Below are 25,907 nucleotides of genomic sequence, written 5' to 3'. Positions count from 1 at the left end.
TTAGACTTTCTCCTATCAAAGGCAGAGAGGGAGAGTTAGTGGAAAGAGCATTGGCTCAGAGATAAGAAGATTTGGGCCCTGGTGCCAGTTGTGCAAGATTAAACTTACCTGCAGCATCTGTAGGCCCATCCCGGCAGGGCCCCTCCGCGTTCACCCAACCCAGGGGTGTGTGGTAACACTCCCCCGCAGGGCGAAATGTTCTCCGTCAGTGCTGCCCCAACAGAGACACCACGTGGCTGGTGCATTGGAGGAACTGAATCTTTCACTGTATTTCATTTTCATCCACTTAAATTTAAATAGCCGTATGTGGCCGTGGCAGTGGATGGGAGGCTCCAGTCTCTGGTTTTGTCCGTCTCCGTTTGACCTCGCCCAGGTCTCAGGCCTTCTCTCTCACCTTGGCCTGGCAGGCTTTTCTCCTTCTCTCCCAGAAGGACGCCTGCTTGTTCTTCCAGCTGCGGCGGGGCTGCCCTTCCAAGGCCTTCTTCTGGGACTCGCTCTCTGGTGGCCCTGTGCTTTCCCCTGTAAGAAACCCGCACACAGGATTAGGATTTTCCATTAGCTTGTCCTTCTGACCCGCTGAATTCTGAGCTCCTTGGAGGTAGGGATGTTACTTTGTAGGTTTCTGTGTCATTGGTTTGTGGCCTGTGCTACAGTTAGAACAACCTCTGCTTCCGGTTGGTTAGAGCAGGGAGTTGGATAAGATGATCTTAAGACTTGTGAGCTCAAAAATCATCTGATTCAAAGTATTCCCACAATATTCTAGATCCTTCCTTCAAAAAAATCAACTTTCTTAAATTGCTGTTTGATCTTGTTTTTGCCAGACTATATGAGAACAGACGGATCAACTGGCACTAAATTATTTGGAACTGATATGCTTTGACATGGCTTGCCAGCCTTGCAGCCCGGTTCTTTGCAGATTTGGGAGGTGTTAAGAGGTATTATTTTGAGGAACATAAAGTGTTAGTGCCTTAAAGAGGAGATAGTTGTCTCTCCCTCGTAGCTAAAAGTCCACACCGGCATTCAGGGCTGGTACCGAGGCGCCACGTTATCAGGGACCAGCTTCTTTCTGTCTGTTGCTCTGCCTTGGCAGGCGTGTGGCCTCCATCTGCTCCAGCCCTGCCTGAGGCCCGATCCGCAGTCACACAGATCCCTTTGCTCATGTCCCCTCGGCCCAGCCGTAACCACATGATCATTAAGAGCAGCATGGAGGCAGAGGGACAGAGACCTTCGCCAACACGATTGCATTGCTGACTGGGGAGGGCCAGGTGAGGCGTTGGCATAAGTGGGCAGATGGGTAGGTCAGCACATGGCTCCCCTCCCTCCCATCAGGGTCCTGGGAAGGGCTGTCCCTGGCAGTTCCTGGTTCTCTGAAAAGCACGTCCTGAGTTTGCTTCTGAGCGTACTCACAGACAGTTGTCTGGGATTCCACAGCGTGGCCGTGGGTGCACTTGATGCAGGCCTGTCTAGAGGCTGGGTTCCAGAGCGCAGTCTCCCTGCAGTCCTGGGCACGGAGAAGGTGCACGCCCTCGAGGCCTGTGTGTGTCCAGGAAAGCACTGATCTCCAAAACCAGCCTTTGGAATTCCAAGGGGAGGAAGCCACAGGTAGACTTTAATCCCAAAGGTGGGCCATAACCAGGGCTTTGTTTGTAACACCCTGTTGCAAACAGGGTGCTGATGTTCTTTGCTTGCATTGTGTCTGTTCTCCTTGTCCACGCCTGGCCACTTCCGCTCATTCATAGCAGGTGCCCTCCTGCAGAGGCAGGAGGGAGGATCCCTTGCCCGGGCCCTCAGAGTAGCCCCTGGGAATGTGGAACTCTCTCCCTTCCTGCTGGCTTGGGGGAGTGGGTGAGTGGGAGGGAGCTTGCTTAGGATGTTGAGGAAGCCTCATCTTAAGTGCTGTGTGGCCTGAAGAGTCAGAGACCTGGAAGAGGAGAACTACCAAGTATATTGACTTTATAATTACATGTAAATAGCCTGAGCAGCTAAACACTTAAGTGGCAAACTAAGGCTAAGGAATGTGAAGGGAAAACCAGCTGTATGTGAGCAGATAGTGCGTGCATGTGTGTGTGGGAGTGGGCATGAAGTTAAAGCTATCTTCCAGCACTTGGCAAAACTGCACATCCCCGAATCAGTTCTGGCTGGTTTTTTCTTTTACAACCTTAATGGCTTGGCAGTTGTATATAAAATAGTCTTGGGTGAGAGTGATAATATAGCCGACATGTATCCTTTTGTTCATGTGGCTAAATTTTTTAGTCTAAATATAGTTTCGTTAGCTAGAACCCCTTAATTAAGAGCAAAACCCACTAATATTCAATGCACAAACCATTAGAGGGGAGACTGACTGCAGCCAGGGTCTAGACATTGGCCACTTGGGACAGCCCCTCCTGGGATTTCCCATTGCTCTGCCAGCCCACATCCATCCTGCTGTCTATAGTTATCACAGAGAATTGGTTTTGGGTGGAATTGAAAACTTTCTCCCTCCTACTCTGCGCCCAAACAACTTATTGCATCATAATGGTTAACAGTGTTTTAACAATATCACACATGGGAAGAGTGAATTGTGAATCTCCTACAAGAGCCAAATCACCCAAGTGGATTTAAAAATGTTAATTGGGGTGCTAAGGTCTGTTTCTCGTGGTTTAAAAACCCCCTAAATGGCTACGCTTTACCACTGCTCAGATGTATTCGATTGGTTCCAATGGAGCAAGCCATGGTCAAAGACTGTGTCCTGAATGAGGTTAGTGTGTGAATTTCACAGCATTCAGGAAAGTAATGAAAACTAATTTGGAAATTAGACTAATTGAAATTGAAAAACACTGAAAAAATATTTTAATTTGGAATATTTCCTTGTAAACTTTTTACTTACCGTAATGTTTCACATTTTTGGGATGATGATTTTTTTGGTCATAAATGTTTCTAAAAAGAGGGAACAAAATTGTTCTCCACAAGGACTTGCCTTATTTCTGCGGTTTAGTCACTTGTCTGATGGCATTTTCTAGCTGCCTGTTGCACACCAGGAGGTTTGAACTCCCATCGAGGCCCCCTGAAGTTGGCAGGACAGCAGCTGTCCTCCCCAGTTCATAGGTGAGATTGTCCCATGAAGGTCTCTTGTCCAGTGTCCAGCTCCTCAAGCTGTGGTCATCTTGCTATACCACGTGGAAGCGTGGAACTCAGCTTCCAAAGCCTCCTTTGCCAAAGCCACCTTTCTGGCTCCCTGCAGGGTGGCAGATGATGTTGTTCCCCCGTATCTGAACTGCCTGAATTTCTCATCAGAATTTTGCTAAAAAATAGTCCACTTGCAAACATCTATACAACTTAATCCGCATATTGGACGCTCCTTATATTACCTGTTTCATTGCAGCAGTGCACGAGTACGTGCATTGCTAGGATGCAGACCTGCTGAGACTCTTAGGGGGGATTTTATTTTTTGAAAGAAATATGTGGTGTTTGATAGGAGAAGACCAAAGTCAGCTGTTGTTGAGCATAGTTAAAGCATTTATGAATTAATATAAGGAGTCAAATCCAGATTCTTCCCTCCTCAAAGCAAGATGTTCTGCCTTGATACTGGCTTATGAATTAATAAACGTTTAAAAGCCTCCCTTTTGTACTGCGTGTTGACTCAGCTCACTGTGTCTTTGGCTGATAAATTTAATGAAAGTGCAGAGCTCTGCTTTGCCCAATAAATGAGCTTCCTTCAAAGTAGGAGCTACAAGGAATCCAGACCTTCAGATTTGCTAATTGTGTTTTCTCCTGGTAACCTTAGGCAGCCCCTGCTCCCAGCTGTGAGAGCCTGTCTAATGAGCTGGTGGATTCTTTAACTGCCTCATCCTCTTCCCTGCAGGTTGGTGGGCTCTGCTGGCTGGGACGTGCTGGGCACTACACTCATTGGCTATCACAGGTGCTTGTCTGCAGCAGGGACAAGCTGAGCATGGAGAGAAGGGAGCCCTGGTGTATGAGGAGCTGCTCAGAGGTTCACGTGCCTGGCGTTGCTGTGTTCCTAGAGCCCCCTTGTCAGTGTTATGCTTGCACCAAGAGACACTGACCCTGGGGTGGAGGCAGCGCTGTGTCCATGCATCAAGTACGATGCATTTGGTGTATTAAGCACCCACTTGCCCTTCAGTTTGTGGGCTGTTTAGTGCTACGAATGTCCCACATGTGTTCTTAGCTCTCCCAGGGCGTATGCAGTGAGACATCCCTCGATCAATTTTATTTTTTTAAAAAAACTTTGTTTTAATCGCTCTTACAAAAATATTTACCCCTCTCATGTTTTACCTACCGGTGCAGAATCCTCTCCTGTCAGTTATAACTGATTGTCATAAATGACGTGCACAGTTGGAAGAATATACCTTTTGTCTCTTTAACTATTGGTCTGTAGAAAACACTGATTTTTAGACAAGGGCTCTGAACGGCAACCTCAGAGGAAAATTATATGTTTCAAATGTTTTCTTGATGTTTACTTTTCATTTTCTGAATCCAAAATTATGCAGTATCCTTATGGTCCTGGTAAGACCAACTGAGGAGCCTAATGGGAAGGAACAGCTGGCTCCTTTGTAAACTGAACTGGCTTTGATGATAAGTCCCTGTGCCCTGAGGGGTATGCACTTGATTTGCATAACATTTTTAGGTAGGTAGGCAATGCTTTTATTGATATAATGCTAAATATTCTTTGACATGAAAATATCAATGCGTTTGCATTTATTTTATACAAATGAAAGTGCAAGAAGATTTTCCACAGGCTGTGCTTGCATCCCCCTTGGTTTTGTCACGAGAGGGGTGGGGATGTGCTCCCAGGGGCCTGACCATTTGCAAGCACTCTGCCCACTGCTGTGCTGAGGGTTTTAGTCTTCAGAGCAGTAGGATGCAAAGACCTTCACCTGCATTTTCTGCCACAGGGAGCCACATAACTCTGAGGGGTTGTTTAGAGATGGAGATACCAGGATTACCGGTTTTATGAGGCAGAGAGATGAGGAGTGAAAGGACCTATTGGGTTGCCTGCCATACAGTAATAGTTCCTCTTTTTTTCCTATTATTTTTCTATTACTGTTTTTCTATTAATAATCCATCAGTCTGGACCAAGAACATATAATAGACATGAAACACTCTCCTGAGACCTGTTTCTATGGAAACTTGCACTGCATTTCCAGTTGGAAATACTACTGTTACCATTGTGTTTTCTTATGGTAGCAATGCAGCCAGTGCTACCTTGATAGGAAACTAATGATGATTGTAATTACGGAAGGAATCGGTTAGTTTAAAACGAATATAATAAGAATCATAGCTTGTATTCATAAATCACATTTGAGATGTTGTAAACACAAGCTTGTACCAGGACCAGGAGGGTCACGGGAATGATGACGTAATGTGTTGGGCAGGGACGATTGGGGGCTACTAGGAGAACTAATGGGGACCTTGTCCCTCTTGAGGAGCTTTGCTAGAAAGCTGGGTGCACGTGGCACCTCACCTCAGCCCAGTGACCCCTACCCCATCCTGGTGACCTCTGCCTCACTGCTCCTAACAGACATCGTGGTGTGGTGCTGTGTGTTTACTTTCCTGGCAGTTCTTGGCTGTTGTGAGGGCAAGACCACATCCCTCCGTGAGGCAGGTGTGCCTCCCCCTCTTACCAAGTCACCTTCCCAGCTGACTTGGCGTGGGTGACAGTCTGGGACTGGATTCCAATCTCCTGACCATTGGGCCAGTGTGTGGGGACTTCCCACTGAACTCCAGGCTGTCCCCAGCATCATTGCATGATTTTCTTTACCCACTAAAGGAACATGAAAATAAGTGTCTGAGTTCAGTGTTGGCGTGAGCTCAGTCAGCAGTCTGTCCCACACATTCTGTCAGCAGCTCTGCAGACAGCTGAGAGAAATAATAACATAGGACGATTGCCTTGAACAATGATGTTAATGATGTTTGAATATTAGATAAAACACTGAGCAAGTCTGTAGCCCCACTGGGAAAAGTGTAAGGGAAGGATCCAAACAGGGCAGATCAGAGGACATTGGTGTGTGCCCTGTTCAGAGTTGCATGGGTAGATAAGCTGAAGTTTGGTAAGTGTGTCCGTGTTTGTCATACGTAACATCTAAAAGCTTGGTAAAATCCTCACCCCAAGGACATTAACTGCATGTACATAGGTGCTCCATGAATATCTGTTGCTTTGGCAAACTTCCTCTGGATTGAGCCATTTTTGCTAAAGGAAAGTAATGGCAAGTAAGAGGATGAAGCTGCCTCTGTTTCTGTGCTTCCTCCTGTCTGGGGGCCGCGGGGATGCCACCTTGTCCCTGCTCACCCCTGGCAGTGCCGCCTCAGCACGCACACTACAGTCAGATACGCATGGTGACGGGTGGCTGGTTTGGGTGATGGACTTTCCATTCCATGTTCACTAGGTTTTGTAGCCCCAGATTTTATAAAAGGGCACAAAACATTTGTATATATCTCTGCACTCTGCATGTGAATGTAAAAGCTTAAACTTGAAATTACAGTCCGTTGTATTAACTTTGTTGTGAGTCTTGGGAAAACATCTCTGTATTGTTGTCTTTTAAAACATTCTGATTTGTGAAGTACAAGCGATAAAAACAGTAGCTTGTGTCTAAGAATGCAGCCCTGTGAGCAGTGCCTTGTTGTCATAGTTTCAGTATTACATTGGGAAGATTGAGCCAGTGATTTAGTACATGCCAAAAAGTGAGTCACCAGGACCGTTGGTTGGGGGTGGGGGAAAGATGCCTCTAATGCTCTCTGATAACTCTGCCTTTTGCCCTGTGTAAGGTCTTCTTTGAAAACAGTAGTAGCTCATTATCAAGGAGTGAAAATAAACTCAGGTCAAGTTCCGATATTTTGAAAGCGTATTTATTACCATAATGGTGACTCTTTAGAAAAAAAAAATTAATGGTCTTATCAATTTACTTTAGTAGTAGAATGTCTTGGATTGGAATTTCTTATCAGCTGTAACTGCTAGGAAATGATGGCATCATTGCTTTATTTGTGCGATCCCTCCAAATGCATCATGCTGGGGCGTGGCCGCAGACAGTCTTCAGTGATCTCCTAAGCACCTCCTAGGAAGGGGTAAGAAGTGCAGCCCAGGGACAGTGGGTGTCTGCCCTCGGGGAGGAGGCCAGGGAGGCCAGGGCACTGAAGACCAGCCAACACCAATAGGGAGGAAAGGCTTCTGGCTCTGACTGTGGAGGAGTGGAACTGCTCTGAAACTGGGAGATGAGAGAAGCTTGTCAGGTTTGGGGCTGGGGGTTGAAAGTTGGATAAAACATGGTAAGGTGGAAGGGCAGGAGCGGATGAGCGCCATGCATGGAAGCCCGAGGACAGAGCTTGCACAGGCTGTTCCCACTACCAAGCCACCAATGGGGCCGACAGAGCTGTAGTCTGCCAGAGGGGCGGTCAGGATGGCGGAGGGCCTGGGACCACGTTGCAGTGGGCTGGCAGTAGGGGAGTTTGGATTTTCTCTTGGAGAACTGGTGGATCAGTCAGGTTTTTGAGCAGGAGAGCACCATGCTTGTAGGTAAAGGTAGGTCTTAGACTGTTAGACTGATGCCAGGGTGTGGAGAAGCCCAGGAGGGAAGAAGAGAGAGTGGGGACCTGTGGGGAGAGCTGGCATGACAGTGGCCCAGGCCTGAGGGACAAGGGCTTGGCCTCTGCCAGCAGCAAGGTGGGAAGGAAGGGGCAATGCTGCTACATCGTGAGACCCGCCCTGAATCACAGGTTGCCCAGCCAGAAGGAGAGAGTGTGGCCCGTGAGCCTTCTGGCCTGGGTGATGGCGGGGTTGGCGTCCTGACCAGATGGGGGCTGAGTGGAGGGGAGGTGGGAGTTTGAAGAAGTTTCTACCCTTACTCGTTTCCTCAAATACTGAGTGCAGCGCATGTGGAGAAGAGGATAAAAGATGAGCCATATGGGACTCTGTCCTCCAGATGCTTCTGTCCCTAGATGAGATGGGATTGGCCAGGGAAGCACAGAGGAGGGGAGAGTGGTGCGGGGCAGGGCAGGCGAGAGGAGGGAGGCCTTCTCTGGAGGAGACACGGGTGTCGGGTCATTCCCCTGCCCTTTGCCCAGGTCCCACTGGGCGGCAGCAGCCAATGTTGTCAGGACATGTCGCCTCCTTCACTACTTACAGTGACCCATGGAGTCGGGCTGCCCTCCTCCCCGACACCGAGAGGTTCATCACTGTGACTGGGGGCAGCTGGTGGAGTGGTTAACCCCAGACCTGGACCCACTAGTCACACGGGTCAGCGCAGGCTCTTACCCCAGCCATGTGCAACTCTAGTGTTTGTGGGCAGGATCCTGGGGCCCTGATGAAAATTCTGCGTCTAAACTGGGTTGGGGGAGGGCGAGGGTTTTCCAGGAAATATGAGCAGCATGAGTAAAAAGTAAGGTCCTTGCGAAGATGCAGGTGTCATGAGAGAAGAGCGAGCGTTTGCTGTGGGTGGGGCTCAGGTCCTGTTGGCCGGGGTCGTAGTTTATCATTTCATTTCCAGAGCTCGCCATGAGAAGGCGTCACCTCTTTTACCCACAAGGACAGTGAGCTCAGACAGCATCCCTGTGTCCCACAGGTGGTGCTAACAGGACGCAGACCCAGGCCTGTGGGTGCACACTGCTCTTCTGCCACGCCATGTGACACGCTCACTAGGAACTGTCAGCGACCCTGGCTGGGCGGGAGAGCCCTCCATACTTTAATGATCTTAATTTTGAGTCTGAAATCCAAGCCTTGAACACAAGTAACAATAAAGCAGGAAAGGAGCAAAGCCAATACGACTATGAGGGCCAGAGACGCGTGGCCTATGTTGGCAGCAGTGCTGAAGGCCAGCGCTAGTCCTGGTGTGGTCCATGCACCTGTCTGCAGCAGGATAAGCATGCCGTTGAGAGTGAGCTTCCAGATACTTCTGTAGCATTTAAAGTTGCTGCGATATGTATCCATGTGCATAGTCAGTGAAGGTGCTCCTTGAACAGGGAGTACATGGCCAGTCCTGTGGGGTTTTCTGTGCCTCATGTCCCTCCTCCCCTCAGTAGACCTGTGCGTAAGCACCATTGTCACTGTCTTGGAGATGAGGACACTGAATCTCAGAGAGGTGAAGCAGGTTGCTCAGGGTTATGGAGCCCACACCTGTGGCCAGGAAGCCATATGATGCCCCCTCCCTGGGCACCATTTCAGGTCTTAAATGTTCTATCATTCTCTAAGCAGGAGCTGGGCCCAGGGCTGCAGCACTCACCCTCATTAGAACACTGCGACTGGATCCGAGAAGGTCCAGAGTGCCCTGGAACTTGGGCTGATACACTGGAGGTTATTAATCCTGCAGTTTGTTTGAAACTCGTGACTTTAGGACAAGAGAGAAAGACAACAGAAGATAAGCAAGGTCTGAATTTCTACTGTCGCCACTGATTCAGCTTCTTTTCTGTTCCACAGCATTGTGGAAGCAAAGAATTTGCACAAGTTCTTTGGAATATAATACTTTCTTAGCAGCCAGCTCCTCACCTCCCAGGCAGCCAGGCAGTGGACGTGGCTGCGTGTGGCTTTGCCTGCAGCCTCACTGTGTTCCTCCTTGTGTTAAGCGTGCCTGGCCCCGAGGAGCACGTGCATGCGTGTGGCCAGTCCTGCCGGCTCATCTTTGGGAAGTTTGCTGTGCAGCCTGTCTGGCCTCAGGGCGGGGTCGAAGGATGCAAGGTGCAACACCTACCCTTGGCTTCCCTGGCTCAGCCCACTTTTAATCTAGGGAATGCTGCTCAGATGGTGCTTCCTTGACTTCACGAACATTGACTGTGGTGGGGACAGTGTGGGTGGAGAGCACCTCGGGGTAGTGGTGGGAGAACAAAGCTAAGGTAAGAGAAAGGAGTTACCTGCTGGGACAAATGGATTTGATCCCAGAGCCTCGGTGTTGTCTGTACTCAAGCAGGACCACTGCAGGCTTGCTGGCAGTTTTGGATGTTGCAGTGTCCTGCTTGCTGCACAGAATGTGGTCCCTCATTGCTGTTGCAGTTGTCGCCATTGCCTACTAGGATAGGCTAAGCCTACACACAGGATGTGAAGAGACAGGGTCTACTTGATGGTCATTTACACACAGTCCCAGTGTGTGCGTAATTCACTTCAATCTCTGTAAGCTAACGAGCAGGGCAGCCATTTCTTTCCTCGCTTTCTGGATGGAGAATTGTCCATGTGCTGATGGAGAGCGGTGAAGTGGTCCAGCTGCTCACATCTGCTTTAGTGTTGGGTCCCATGGCACCTCCGGGGGGCCCCGTATGGCCGGAGTCCATGTGTGTAGGTGGTCAGAGCTCAGAAGTGATGGAGAATGTTATTACAGGAGCATGCACAGGCAACAGGCTGCATAATCAGCCCCGAGTAGTAGGTGATCTCATGAAAGTATGGCCTGATCACAAAGATCACCAGGTTGAAGACTGTAGGTGGAGTAGTTGTCTATGGCCACATAACAAATCACCCTAAAACTTAGCAGTTTAAAGTGGGAATGGCTTTACTGGGTGCTTCTGACATGAGGCTGAGGTTGCACAGCTATGCTTAGAGTTATATAAAATAGTTGGAAGATGGCTTAGTTTTTGCCAAGTTTTGTCAGGATGCCTTACGCGTTGCCATGTGGACCTTTTCCTGTGTTTGCTTGACTATCCTCACAGCGTGGTGGCCGACTTCCCGTAGAGCAAGTGTTTCAGGAGGGAGTGCAAGGAGCAAAAGTTGCAAGGCATTTTGTGACCTCGCCTTAGAAGTCACACACTGTCACTGGCTTCATAATCTATTTGTCCAGAACAAGTCACTAAGTCCAGCCCATGCTCAGGGGAGGAAAAGTAGGCCCCACCATGTGAAGAGATTAGTGTGAAACATTTGTGGTCATATTTTGAAACTACCACAGGGCAACCTGGGTTTGACTTCCTTTCCCCAAGCAACTTGGTTAAACCCCTGGTGACGGCACATAAAACACACACTGGGGGCCTCCAAAGAGGAGACTTTGTTCTACTGGAGGTGGGACTGGTACAGACTTTTCTAATAGTTGGGTTTTTCATGTACCAAGGGCTGCACATGGCAATTTTCTTTATACAAGTATGTATCGTTGTTTACATTAACATTCTTAAAATAATGAAAACTTTTGCCACTTTTTAAAATAAACCTCAGGTGCTGAAGAGTGACCACATGTCTCAGTTTGAGACAGTCCCAGTTACAGTTTATCCTGGTATAATTCCTAATAATGCGCATTTCACCACCTATTTCCCTGCCTGGACCATAAATGTTATAATCACTCTGCCTGAATACTGAGCCTCCCTCAATAAACATGAAGACTGGATTTTGTCCTGGTGATTGTTAACCTGGGCTGTGTGTCAGAATCGCCTGGGAGCTTTGGGATAAAGGCAGGCTGAGCTCCTCCCTGGGAGGTCCTGACTGAGCCAGCTGGGGTGGGACCCAGCCAAGTGTTCGAAGGAGTTCCCTGATGATTCAAAGATCCAGTCCTGGCTAAAGATCATCCATTCATTCTTCCGTCATTCACCCACCTGAATTGGTCAAGATGTTGCAGCTCTCAAGGAGGCCAGTCTGGGAGTTCTGTTTAATCTAAAAAACCTGTATACATAGAATGCAAAAATTTCCTCTCCAAAAAATGTAGGTTTTTAATGCACTTCACATGATTTAACCAAGTTGCTTTGGAAAAAGTCTGTCAAGTCCAGATTGTGAGCAAGCTCTCGTGCTGTACTTAGCACCTCACTATGAGTGATCAGCAACATCAGAACGGCTATAAATCCTCCCAAGCAAACTTCTACCATGAAACAAAACTATTCTGTAAAATACTTTCGGGGTCATTTATCTAATTGTTTTCCTGCAGAATTGTTTGTCTGAAAAAAAAAGTTATTCTAAGTTGCTGATCATAAAAGGCATGAAATCTTTGAATAGTATAAAATAATGCTTTGGTTAAAAAGCAAAACCAAAAACAAACCAAAAGAAAAAAGAAGACAAAGAAAGAAAGTGAGTCCAAGCTTAATTTTTAAAAAAAGTTTCTGTTACCCTCATTTAATTAAATATCTTCCATCTAGGATAAACTGTACTTTAAATTAAATATGTATGGTTGTCTCTGTGGTAAGTTTTTGTCATATTTCCCTATATATTACGGAGGTTCAAAATTAAATTCATTTTTACTGATGTAGGACCATTTTAAAATTTATTTAATTGGCTCATGATTTTTTTAAAAAAGCATTAATTAAAATTCATCTATATGCTGGTATCTTGGCTGTCTGCCCTGCCAGAGCCCACAATACCTTGTATTGAAGGAGGATGGATCTCTAAACACATAATTATGACAAGAGTAATCATAGAGATATGTACAAAGTGCCTCAGGAACACCCAGAAAAGAAGGAGCAATTAGTTCTTCTTATAGGGTGGGGCTAAGTCAGGTTTATTTTTATGAAATGCCTTCTCAGAAATTGATTTCGCTGAAGCAATTCTTAAATATAACGCTTCTTCCAGACCCAGCCGCAGCCAGGCCAGAGGAGCTATAAATATCCCACGAGGGTTAGCTCATGTAGTTAGACACATGGGGGTTTATTCAATGGGGATTTAAAAAAAGTTGATCAGTTAGGAGAGTAAAAAGGTGTGGAGAAGTGCAGACACCTGTTAGATTGATAGGATTGGAAGCTTTTCAGAAAGGTTAACAAGAAAGTCGAGATTAGGTCGCCAACAAGTACTCTGACATGGGTGGCAGTTCTTGAATTCATCCTTTATAGGCACCTGAAGAAGGCTAGAGACACAGGACAGTTAACTGAGAATGTGAGCTGATGGCCCCAGGAGGGTGCCATACACCTCATTGTCCCCAGGATGTCTTGTTTGCTTTACTGGGTGGGTCCTGACCCTTGCAAAGTAGTTCCTGTCAGTGACAATCTGAAAGGACAGGTCTCCATCACTGACTGTATGCATGTCTAGGCATTCACAGGGTTATTTCTTTAGTTCCATTTAATTTAAAAATGGAGTATTAAAAAAAATAAAATACATAAAAAAATGGCTGCGTCCAGTGGCTCTCACCTGTAATCCTAGCACTTTGAGAGGCCGAGGCAGGAGGATTGCTTGAGGTCAGGAGTTTGAGACCAGCCTGAGCAAGAGGGAGAACCGTCTCTACTAAAAATAGAAAAATTGGCCTGCCATAGTGGGGCGGCATGCACCTGTAGTTCCGGCTACTCTGAAGGCTGAGGCAGGAGGATCACTTGAGCCCAGGAGTTGGAAGTTGCACTGAGTGATGATGCCACTGCACTCCAGCCTGGGTGATAGTGAGACCCTGTGTCAGAGCAAAAAATAAAAAACAGAAAAAGAAAACAATTTTGATAACTTTGAACATGTGACAGTGGTAATTTTTTCAATTCTACATAAATCGAGTACAGACCATGTGCAAGGATAATGCCAGATCTACAGGGGGTGTAAAAACATGCATATATTCCTGGATCCCAAGGATGACAGTATTTAGTTGGAAGCTAGTAAGATGAAATACACAAAAATATTAAACCTTTATTTAGATACTTAGGACTACCGTAGTTCCTGACTGATAAAAAACTTAGGCAGATTGGTATAGACTGAGAAATTATAGTTTATATGCTGAGAACACTGTGCGTGATCCAGCACCCCTTACTGGGTATGGAATAACTAGCCAGAGTTTCTGTTGGTTCTTACTTATGCACTGTCTTGCTCATGCTTCCTTGTATTTGGAAGATTAGTTTTTTTTAAAGGAATTTCTTCTGGCTGGGTGTGGTGGTTCATGCCTGTAATCCCAGCGCTTTGGGAGGCTGAAGTAGGAGGATTCCTTGAGGCCAGTTGTTTGAGAACTAGTGTGGGCAACACAGCTAGACTCCATATCTACCAAAAAAAAAAAAAAATTAGCCAGACTTTGTGACATGTGCCTGTAGTCCTAGATACTCAGGAGGCTGAGGCAGGAATGTTCCAGGCTGCAGTGAGCTATGATTATGCCACTGCATTTCAGCCTGAGCTACAGAGTGAGACCCTGTCTCTAAAAAACAAACAAAAAAACAAAACAAAAAGTAAAAACCTAGAAAAAATTTAAAAAAGGAGTTTCTTCCTTTTTTCCCTCTGTGATTGAGAAAGTGTACTGAATTTTTAAAACTTCTTTATTGAGGTATATTTATATACAATAAACTGCACATATTTAAAGCATACAGTTTGATGAGTTTTGATATATGTTTGCACCCTTGAAACCATCACCACAATTGAGATACGGAAGTTTTTCTGTTGCTACCCAGACCATTAATCTTTTTTTTTTTTTTTAATTTAAGTGGCACTGTACAGTAGTACTATTTTTTTTTGTATAGTCCTTTCACTCAGCTTGATGATTTTGATAGTAACTAATATTGTGATGTTTCTATCGCTCATTCCTCTGTATTGATGGGCAATGTTCCACTCATTAATTTACAACAGTTTGTTCTCCCATGGATGGACATTTGGGTTATTTCTAGATTTTTGGCTATTACAGAAAAAACTGCTATAATATGAATGTTCACTTGTAGTCTTTGTATGGACATATATTCCCTTTCTTCCAAATAAAGAGCAGTGAAATGACTGAGTCACATGGTGGGTGTATGTTTAATGTTTTAAGAAACCACCAGACTGTTTTTGAAAGTGGTTGTACTGTTTTTCATTCCACCAGCAGTGGATGAGAATCACAGTTGCTGGGTCAGTCTTTAATTTTTGCCTTTCTAGTGGGTGTGAAGTTTATTGAACTTTAAGTGTAAGCTTTGTGATCTGGGGCATCACGAATGTTTAGTAACTTACTCCTTCAATTCCATCATCATCTTGCACAGGAGGAAGTGCAATCCCAGCAGCCAGGGCAGCAGCCGTAGCTATGGGGTACATCGCACCTGTGTGCCCAGGCCTGGGATGTGTGGGCATTCCTGGAGGCTCCAGCGCCTGCAGGGGTTGCAAAAGTTGGCCTCGAAGCAAGCCGTAGGCCCTGTAGGAGCTTCCCTTTGCATGCTCTGCAGTGTGGAAAGAGGAGGGACAGAGGAGGTCCCAGACCTGAAGGGTCCCTCCCCACAGGGCAGGGCTGGACTAGGTCTGTCTCAGGGCTGGCGGCAATTGGGCTGGAGAAAAGTTACCTGGAAACATGTGAAAATGCTGTTTGCTGCAGCAGATACAATGTTTCACTTTGTAATTCCTGGCTTAAGGAAGTAAAGAGGCCATCTAGAGAATACAATTGGGTTTAGGTTGGCCGAATTCTATTTTTCCAGCTTCTGCTTTAGCATTTTTTTTTTTTTACATTATCATCACTTATGTTTAAATAGTACTCTTTCTAAATGATCAGATTCTTAAAAATAATAATATTTAAATAGACCGCTTTTCAAGAGACTTCCCCAAATCCAATAACAAACAGCCATTGATAGGAAGATTCATTTAATTCTATTCAGTGAGTGCCTTTAAATGGCAGAATGGATCATAGAAAATATCAAATGTACATGTCAGTAGAGAACATAGTAACGGAACCCCATGGACCCATTATTGAGCTTTGACGATTTTTCACATTTTGCCAATTTTTTTTCCTATATTCTCCCACGTGTTTTTTTTTTTTTTTTGGCTTGAGTATTTTGATGCGGAAGCCCCATGTGTTGTGGTTTCATTCATGAGTCCTTCCCCATGCAGCTAGCTGATAAGGATTGTCTTTTTGATGCCATCACCGCCTCATCCTGCCTGACAGTAATTCCTTAATGGTATTTAAGTCCTTGTCCATAGTTTAATTTCCCAGACTGTGTTAAAGGTAACATGTAATAGGATCCTTCTGCTGGAACTTCTGGCTGGGACTCTGAAAGACAAAGAGATTGGCCTCAGCAATTGCCTTTCTGGTTACTCTGTGACTGTGTCCTCATGCTTCCGTGTGCTCTCCTCACTCAGACCTGCCTGTACGTGCAGCGTGTCTCGGCCTTGCTGGGGGGCCCCGAGATGCCTGTTTTACCCTGTCCACCCAGTGCTGTCCTCACCGGGGGTGCATGTGTGTGATGCATCTTGCCTTGCCTCTAGCACCCTGTGCAGCTGGCCACTCATCTGTCACTTCTCCGTGCCCCAACTGTTACTGAGCCCCTGGCAGGAGACAGATGACTGTGCTGGGTGCTGGAGACCTAAAGTTGTGGCCACTGTCCTGTGGGAGGAGGGAGGGGGCAGAGACGTGACGCCATGCAGTGTGGCGTGAAGCAGCTGTCTACTGTAGACACAGCCTGGAGGAATGGGCACACACAGGCCCTAGGGAGACCCTGCGGGAGGACAGGTACCCGCCGAGCTCCCACCTGCCGTCGGGGTACTCATGCTGCGGCGGGGGGAGCATGGGAGGGCAGAAAGGAGCTGGCCCAGGTGTCTGGGGGAAGTGCAGTTTAGCATGTTGGTATTTAGGGTTATTATATGAGCAATTTAGTCTTCCTAAAGCCTACAAAGAGGGGAGGAGGCTGAGGTTTTGTGAGAGGAAGCTGGGGAGGTGGTCAGGGCAGTGGGGGGCCCTAGAAGGGTCCAAGTAGGGTGGGGACGGAACATTTGAGTTTAGAAACAGTGCACGTCTTCTTGAGCCCTTTGTCTTTGTACCTGTGTTTATTTGAGGGGTAAACTAACTTACATGTAGAATAGAACAAGATTTAGAGGAAGGCAGAGCACACATCACTTTACAACATCAACAACCTTCTCCCAAGCTGGTGACCCGAGCTGTGACATTTCGGGTTTCACATCATCTCTGCTGGGAAGAACCCCGGTGAGCGCCAGGCCAGACCTTCTAGTTTGCCTGTCCCTTCAGAACCCCCATTCCCCAGTGATAAACAATCAGCTTTCAAAGTAAGGTAAACTAGACGTGCTGGTGGCGCGTACTGTCCTCTGGTGACCAATAGCATGTAATTGATGCTACTGGCATGTGACCTGGCCTTTCTGCTGTGTCTCCACGATGGGTACATGCCTCTGATTGGATTGTATTTTCGCTAGGTCAGATGTCCAAATTGAACAATCATTGCCTTCATCTCAGGTTCAAAATTTGACCGCTCGACGGGTACTGCTGCTCACACGGAGCATTTGCTGCTCAGTACCTTATTAGGGGTATCTCTGTCCACATTCCTGCGCTGCCATTTTTCTCTGCATCTTCTCTGTTTTCCCAAGGTGCTGGTATAGGGCCTGTGTGCAGGAAGATAAATAGAAATACAAATAAGAAACCAGGCTGCAGAAAGATGGAGGGAGGAGCGATATTAGCCATGAAAGCAAATCTGTGTGCTGTGGCTGTGACTGAGCATTGGTTCTGTCTTTGTGTTTCTGACAAGCTGGGCAGGAGGGAAACAACAATTTCCATAGTTCTCATTATTGAAAGCAGGGCACGTTCCGGTTCCTCAAAAGAGGCATCGTTTTTCCTGGCACTAAAAGGTAATTATTTGCAGTTGTCTGTTCCAGTCATTGCTGCTCACGTATGTTCTGTAGCTTGCTGGAAGTGCTCACGTATAATTTGCGGATGTTGTCAGTGCACCCGCTGTGTGTGGAGTGGGGCCTGAGTGACTGGGGAGTAGTGGGGGGTTCCTGTGGGTACGAAGTGCAGGCTGAGCTTCCAGGTGAGAGCCAGGTCTGCCTGCCTGGGAGTGGATGGGAGCGGCTGGGGATGGGACCTCCAGGTAGGAATGAGTGACCAGTGCTTCCATGGAAAGGACGGCAGGAGCAAGGCCAGAGATGTGTGAGAACGAGTCTTATTTCTGGAAGGAGTTGGCACTCCAGGAAAGCAGGCAGGAAGGGAGAGAGAACAGACGGGCAGGGTGGGCACCTGAAAATCCTCAGGGCCCTGCAGCCCCTGGGAGCCCCGTCCGGAGGCAGCAGAGGAGCCAGAAAGACCATTAGCTCCTGTTTTAGAAAACTAGCTCTGGCAGCTGTGCAAGGGGCATGCCAGAGACTGCAGGGACATCGGGTCCAGGCAGGGCCTAGAGGAGGTGCCACAGGAGGGGCTGTGAGATCTGTGACTTCAGGGAGCCCATAGTCACTGGGGAGGTGGTTTAGGAGAGCAGGTAAGGAGGGGACGGAGAGGGGCGGAGACAGCAGAGTAGGACAGCTTGCAGAAATGTCAAATGATACACTCTTTCTTTATTTGGGACAGAATAATAAAAGAAAGGCTGCTGTCGTGAGCCAACTGGCTGCTGCTCTCCATTGCTCGGCAGCCCCTGAACCCCCACGCGGTGGGAATGCTGGGAGGAGGGCGGTTACTGAGACCGTGCACGGGTGTCTGCTGGCGCTGCCCCAGTCTGGGTCTGTGTGCCAGCATCCTTCACAAGCGAAAACAATGCATTTTGACCCTGATCCCCCTTGACTGTTTTGTATTGTTCTTATTTAACCAGGACAGGTTGAGTAAATGGTAAGTTGCATACAATTAAGTGGGGATGAGAGTTTTTCACAGACATCCATCTTGAAGACTGGTTCTCAAATCCAGTTCTTATTTTCTGTTTGTGTTTTTTGAATTTTGTTTTTTAAGCCAACATGGAGTCTAGTTGACTTCTTTTTTGTATGGTTCTGTGAATTTTAATAGGTGTACAGTTCTGTGTCACCACCACCATAATCAGCATACAGAATGGGTCCCCAAGGCTCCTTCATGCTGCCTGCCTGTAGTCTTCCTGGCAGCCACTGATTTGTTCTTCATCACTGTAATTCTTTTTGAGAATGCCATGTGAATGGAATCATACAGTATGTATCGTTTTCAGCATAACTTCACTCACTCAGCACGCTGCCTTTGCCGTTCAACCCTCGTGTGTATTGGGAGTGCATTCATTTCTGTTGCTGAGAAATCCTCCATCCTGTGGGGCCAACACAGTTTGTTCACCCGTCCACCCACTGAAGCACATCTGGGTGGTTTCCAGTGTTTTGTGAGTGTGAATGAAGCTGCCATAAACATTCCTGTACAGGTGTTTGTGTGAACTTCAAAGTTTCATTTCTTTGGGGTAAATACCCAGGAGTGGGATTGTTGGGTCAGATGGTATATCAGAGTTTAACTTTATAGGAAACTGCCAAACTGTTTTCCAAAATGCTGTTCCATTTTGTGTTCCCACTAGCAATTCATGAAAGTTCCAATTGCTTTATATCCTCGCCAGCACTTGGTATTTTTAAGCTTTTTATTTTAGCCATTCTTGCAAGTGTGTGGTAGCATTACATTATGGTTTTAACTTGCATTTGCCTAATGTCTAATGATGGTGAACATTTTTTATGTGTTTATTTGCCATTTGTATATTCTGGTGAATTCTCTGTTTAAGTCTTTCGCCTACTTTTTAATTGAATTGTTTGTTTTCTTCTGTTGTGTCTTGAGGATTCTTTATATAATATAATGTGGATACAATTCCTAAGTCATATATGTTATTTTTAAATATTTCTCCCAGTCTGTAGCTTGTGTTTCTGTTCATTAGCAGTGTCTTTAAAAGAGTAGATGTTTTTAATTGTGAGGAAGTCCAGTTTTTGTTTTGGACTTCATGCTTTAGACAAGCTTTGGGTGCCATATGTAGGAACTCTTGCTTAACCAGGCCTTGAAGATTTTCCTCAATATTTTCTGTTAAAGGATTTACAGCTTTACTTTTCCACTTAGATCTGTGGTACATTTTGAGTTAATTTTGTGTAGGAGTTTAATGAAGTCAAAGTTTTCTTGTTCCTCTTCCTCTTCTTTTTTTATTTTTGGCACAGGGCATCCAATTGTTCTAACACCATTTGTTGAAAAGACTATCATTTATCTATTTAATTGTCCTTGCACCTTCATCAAAAATCACTCGGTCATATTTGAGTGGATATATTTATATTTCTTGACTTTCCACTGATTTTGTAACTGTTGCTTCAACAGTACCGTTCTATCTTGATTATTGTAGCTTTATAGTAAGTCTTAAAGCTGTGTAGTGTGATTCCTCCAACATTCTTATTTTTCATAATTGTTTTGGCTATTCTTGTTTCTTTGCCTTTCCATATACATTTTGAAATAATTTGTCTGTATCTACGAAAAAAATCATGCTGGGAATTTGAGATTTTTGTTAAATCTGTAAATCAATTTGAGTCTTCCAACCCGTGAATATGTATCTGTTCATTTATCTATATCGTCTTTGATTTCATTCACCAGTTTTGTTCTTTTCAGCATACAAATTCTATCCATGTCAACCAGATTTATGCCTAAATATCTTATTTATTGGTAGACATTTGTGAGTGGTATAAAATTTTCATTTCCAATTGTTGATTGTTAGTATAGAAATATAATTGATTTTTGTTTGTTCACCTTGTATCCGATGACCTTGCTAAACTCATTAATTCTGTGAGGATTTTTGGTTTGTTTTGTTTTGTTTGCAGATCCTTTGGAATTTTCTGTGTACGTCTAGAAAACAGGTATGGTTTTGTTTCCCTCTTGTCAAATTTTAGGCCTTTTATTTCTTTTTCTCTTCTTGTGCAGTGCAGACTTCCAGTAAGAAGTTCAATAGGAGTAGTGAGGATATACGTTCTTGGCTTGTTCCCAGTGTTAGGGGGAAAACATTTAGTCTTTCACTATTAAGTTTGATATTGGCTATAGGTTTTATGTACATGTCTTTTAAGAGGTTGAAGAAGTTTCCTTTTATTCCTAATTTTCTGAGAGTTGTTTATATTGAATTATGTGAAATGCTTTTTTTTGTTTCAATTGATACGCTCATGTGGTTTTTCTTCTTTAGACTGTCAATATGGTGAATTGCATTAATTTATTTTCAAATATTGAACCAGCCTTGCCTTCCTGAGATTAACCAACTTGGTACTATTCTTTTATATATTGCTAGATTCTATTTCCTAATATTTTTTTTAGGATTTTTATCCCTGTGTTCCATGAGGGATATTGGTATATAGTTTCCTCATAATGTATTTGTCTGGTTTTGGCATCAGGATAATATTGGCCTCATATAATGATTTGGGAAGTATTCTTTCCTCTTCTGTTTTCTAGAAGAGATTGTATAGAATTGGTGGTGGGTTTTTGTTTGTTTGTTTGTTTTAAATCTTCAATGCTTAGTGAAATTTGCCAGTAAAACCACATGGGCCTGAAGATTCCTTTTTCATAATGTTCTTAACTACAAATTCAAATTTTTAAATAGGTGTATTTGGGTTATCTATTTCATCTTCAGTGAGTTTTGGTAGTTAGTGATTTTTGAGAAATTTGTTCATTTCATGTAATTTATTAAATTTATAGGCATTGATATGTTCGTGGCATCCTCTTTTTATTCTTTTATTGTCTGTGGTCTCCGTAGTGGTATCTTCTTTATGTTAGTAATTGGTGTCTCTCATTATTCTCATAGGTTTATCAATTTTATTATAAAAAAACAACTTTTGTGTTCATTCTTTTCCCTGTTGCTTTTTATTGTTTTCTATTTCATTAATTTCCACGGTTACCTTTATTGTGGCTGCTTTCTGTATGATTTGGGTTGGTTTTGCTCTACTTTTTCAAATTTGATTTAAGTGGAGGCTTAAACTATTGATTTGAGAGCTTTCTTTTGTAACGTAAGCATTTGATGCCATGCATTTCCTCTTAAGCACTTGTTTATTATAATCCCACCAGTTGTGATTGTTTAAAAATTCATGTTCAAATCCTTCAGAGTTTCCTTTCTCCCATGGATTATGTAGAAGTATATTGTTTAACTTCTAAGCGCTTTCAAATTTTATGATTATCTGTTACTGATTTCTAGTTTAATTCCAGTATGGTTAGAGAAGATATTTGAATGCCTTTAATTCTTTTTATATTTGGTCAGGTGTGTTTTATGATCTAGGAGATGGCCTGCCTTGGTCAGAATGTTCTACTATATGGTATGTTTTCTGGTACAGTTGGTGGAGTTCTAGAGATGTCAGTTAGATCAAGTTGGTTGACAGTGGTGTTCACTTCTTTTAGATCCTCATTGATTTTCTGTGTAATAATTGTATTGATTATTAAGAGACGTGTGTTGTTTCAAAAGTTAATTGTGGGTTTGTCTATTTCTCTGATCACTTTTGGCCATTTTTGTTTTATGTATTTCAAAGCATCATTGTTAGGTGCACTGATGTTTAGGGTGCTTGTGTCTTCTTGTTGAATGGACCCTCTTATTATGATGTAATATTCTTCTTTATGCTTGGTAATTTTCTTTGATTTGTCTGATATTTCTACTTTGTCTGACATTAACATAGCCATTGTGGCTTTCTTTTGATTAACATTTATATTGTATATTTTTTCCATCATTTTACTTTTAACTACCCACATCATTATATTTACAGTGAGTTTCTTGAATATAGCATGTAGTTAAATAATCTCTCTTAGTTGGAGTGTTTAGACCATTTACATTAAATCATTATATTAAACCATTACCTTACACCATTTACATAAATAAAGGATATTGGTCTATAGTTTCTATTGATATTTTTGGAGTTAGATCAGGCATTTAATTTGTTTCTTCTTTGTTGCCTGTTTTATATTCCTGTTTCCCCTTTCCTGTCTGCCTTTGAGTCATTTGAAATTTTTTATTATTTCATTTTAATTTATCTATTGTTTTAGCATATCCCTTTGTTTATTTTTATGGGATTAAAATAATTAAACTTTTCACAGTTTCCTTAGAATTAATATTTTACCATTCTTGTGGAATGTAATTTACTACCATATAGGTATCCTCCATGCTTATGTGTTGCACCTACATTTTATTTTATTTATTTTTTTTTAGTATCTTGAAATACTTTATATTATCAAACCCACTCTAGATGAACTGTTGACATGTTAAATTTCATACATACTTGACTTGAGACCTGACTTAATTGCTGCTTTGAATCCTGGGCCTCATCTTCTAAGTGAGCGTGATGACGTGATTTCATCCCTAGCGAAGTCTTGAAGCTGGACAGTTCGTGTACGGTATCAGGCAGTTCTTGCCGAAGTTGTCCCTCTGCTTCTGTTTCCACTTTCTCTTTTTCATATTGATACACTCTTTCTCTTAAATGATTACATTCATGTGTTAACTTCTGATTTTTCTCTTCTAACAAAAGACTTTGCATTTTACTCTCAGCTTTAAGTGTTTTTACAGTCGCACAAAATTTGTCTTGGTTAGTAGTTATCACCTTGTCTTTATTGGCAACTTCCTTGTGAGCATCATCTAGTCGTTGAGGTAACATGTTTTTACATTGCTCTTGAGATAATCTATCCTGCAAAGACTCCTGCTTTACGATGTACTTATTCACTTTGTCTTGTTCGCTTTGGAATATTTGTTCCATTTCCTTCCTTTGAAACTGTGTCTCCCTCAGGTCTCTTTGTGCACCTTCTAAAATCAGAGTCTTTTCTTGGAGAGCATCTCTTGTATGACGGAACTCAACTTGTAGGCATGCGAATTTTCTTTCAGCGTCACGAAGTTGTTTGTAAAGGATGCTGGCATGAGAATTCATATATTCCTCTTTACCAGACCATTCATCTTTTGCTCTCTGGAAAATAAACTCTAGGTCTTTTGTTGCGGCCTGACTTTGATCACGATCCTTTATGGCAGCAGCCAGTCTAAGTTGGTATGACTCAACTTCTGTTTTCAGTCTTTCTTTGTTCTGTTTTTCTTCTTCCAGTTTATGATTTAGTATTATATTCTCATGTGTTAGAATAGTGATCTCGCCACCATACAAGGATATTGTTTTGGTGAATCTTTCCTTGTTGAGTTTTATAGTCTTTTGTATGTCATTATCCTTTTCTTGTAAGATTTTATTGTCCTCCAAATATTTCTTTTCCTTTTCCTTGTTTTGCATTTTTGTTGTGTTTATTTCTGGTTTAGCCTGGCAATTTCATCACACAACACATGACTGTTATGAAACAGATCTGTTTCTTTGTCACGACTAGGAGAAATCTATGGCTGGTTATTTTCACTTCCTTCCAGTTTTTCTTCCTCTTGTTCTGATGTTGCCACAGCGTCTTGTGCTGATCTGGATGTCTGCACTTTGTTCCTTCGTCCTGCTTTTTTCGAATTAGAAACTTTCCTCGTAATGGTATGTCTAATAGCCTTCAATAGACGATGTTTCTCAGGAGGCCCTTCTGCTTCTTCAGTTACTATCTTGTTTCCTTTTGCATTGGCAGCTCCAGAATGACCAAGATCCTTCTGCTTAAGATTCTCTGAGAAACTCACTGTCTCGTTAATTTCACTTCCTTTAGGATCTTCTTCCTCTTGTTCTGATGTTGTGCCAAAGTCTTGTTTTGCTGATCTGGCTGGTTGCACCTTGATTGTTTGTACGCCTGTTTTCGGACTAGAAGCTTTCTCCGTGATGGTGGCCTTCAACTGATGATGTTTCTCAGGAGACCCTTCTGCTTGTGTATTCACTGTGTTTTTTTTCTTTTTGATCGGCAGCCTCAGGTGAATGTCTAAGATCCTCCTCTGAAAGATCCTCTGACATACTCTCCAAAAACAAACTTGGTTCTTTGTCTTCCTCTTCTCCTGATCTTGTTTGCTCTGGTGGATCCCTTTTAGAAATATCAATACCGAGTTCTACCATTCTTTCTTCCTTCTCTGTGGCAGGAAACTCGTGTAAGGTCTTAAATAAAAATTTGGGGAGAGGGCGATCGAATTTGAAGGCAATTTGAGGAATGCCCGGCGGGACTTCGGTTGATCCACAAGGAAGGTCTTCAATCACATCTTTCTCTGGACTCTCCGAATTCCTGCCCTCCATCCAGTTCGCATCTTTTTTCCTCAAAGTGCCGTGCTGTGCTTTTACTGGGCTGCTATTTTGAGGATTTGTAGGTATCATTTTTTCTTTGTATTTCAAAATTTGCTCGTGAAGCATGTTAGAACCATTAATAACAGCTTAATCTTCTGCTGTCCGTCCCCGGTAATTTTTTGCAAAGACGTCAACACTTTGCTGGGGGAGAAGACTCACTGTAGTTGATGATCTACAACGTACAGCGAGCATGAATGGTGTTCTTTGCAGCCTATCCACTACATTTATATCCGCTCTTTCCTTTATTAAAAATTCCGCCACTTCCACTTTCTTTTTTCTCAGAGCCAGCAAAAGTGGTGTGCGTTGCTCCTTATTTGCTGTCTCCATAGTGGCACCGTGAGCACATAGTTTTGCTGCTATTGATAAGTTACCATTATAGGCAGCATAGTGGAGAGCACTATTGCCATGCACATCGACAGTGCTGGGATCGGCACCACGTTCTAACAGCATAATTACGTATTCCTGTGCCTGGCGTTGTATGGCCTTCATCAGAGGTGTCCTGTTTTCACCGTCACAGGGGTTAAGGTAACATTTTTTGTCCAACAGGGACGTTACCACCTGTGCATTTCTGCTGGCACAGGCCAAATGGAGAGCAGTCCTGTGCTTCTTGTCCGTCGTATTTAGCACGTCTTTGTTGTAGTAAAACATCTTCCGCACTTTCTCGAGCTCACCCCGGTACACAGCTTTGTGGAACTTCCCCAGATCTTTGAGGTGGACGACATATCCCCGGGGTGAGTACAAGCTGTGGCTTTTCTTATGCCGGGGAGGTTGCGTCTCCCTCGAAGGGGCAGAGGGGGTGCACCCCATCTTGCCGCTGAAGCCGAAATCTTTCGGGTAGAGCCTTACGGGTTCGTAGACACCTCAGCTCCTCCTCACTTTTTCTCCGCCTTTGTAGCCCAAAGCTAGCAAGCCAACCGAGTCTGGCCGAAAGGTGCAAGGAGCAAGCTCCGCGCATTCCGCCGGTCAGACTAGTAAAGGCAAAGCCAACCGTTAGACAGTGCGCATGCGCACCTCAGCCTGCGGCATCGCTGCGCATGCGCACCTGCATCTACATTTTACAGACCTCAAGAAGAGAATAGTCCCTTGGCCTAGATGTTTTGCTATGTCAGTTCGTCCTTGTTTTCAAAGTTTTATTTCCAGATCATTTCTCTTCTATCTGAAGAACTTAACCTTAGCAATTCTCTTAGAATGGTCCCTCTGGCAATGAATTCTCTCTGCTTTCATTTGACAATGTCTTTGTTTCACTTTCATA

General features: G+C 44.1%; 1 protein-coding gene across 1 annotated transcript; it reads right to left on the bottom strand.

Annotated features, from left to right (window-relative positions):
- Positions 1–25,462, bottom strand: LOC105815465 (ankyrin repeat domain-containing protein 18B-like). The gene is given in 5 exon segments (XM_012650626.1): positions 1–12; positions 395–519; positions 22,729–23,715; positions 23,718–23,765; positions 24,337–25,462. Coding segments are annotated over 5 exon segments (2,298 nt in total).
- Between the last annotated feature and the right edge of the window lie 445 nt (positions 25,463–25,907).

The sequence above is a fragment of the Propithecus coquereli genome, unplaced genomic scaffold (assembly GCF_000956105.1).
Source record: "Propithecus coquereli isolate 6110/MARCELLA unplaced genomic scaffold, Pcoq_1.0 Scaffold336, whole genome shotgun sequence".
NCBI classification, from domain to species: Eukaryota; Metazoa; Chordata; class Mammalia; order Primates; family Indriidae; genus Propithecus; species Propithecus coquereli.
This window is presented reverse-complemented; position numbering and strand designations above follow the sequence as displayed.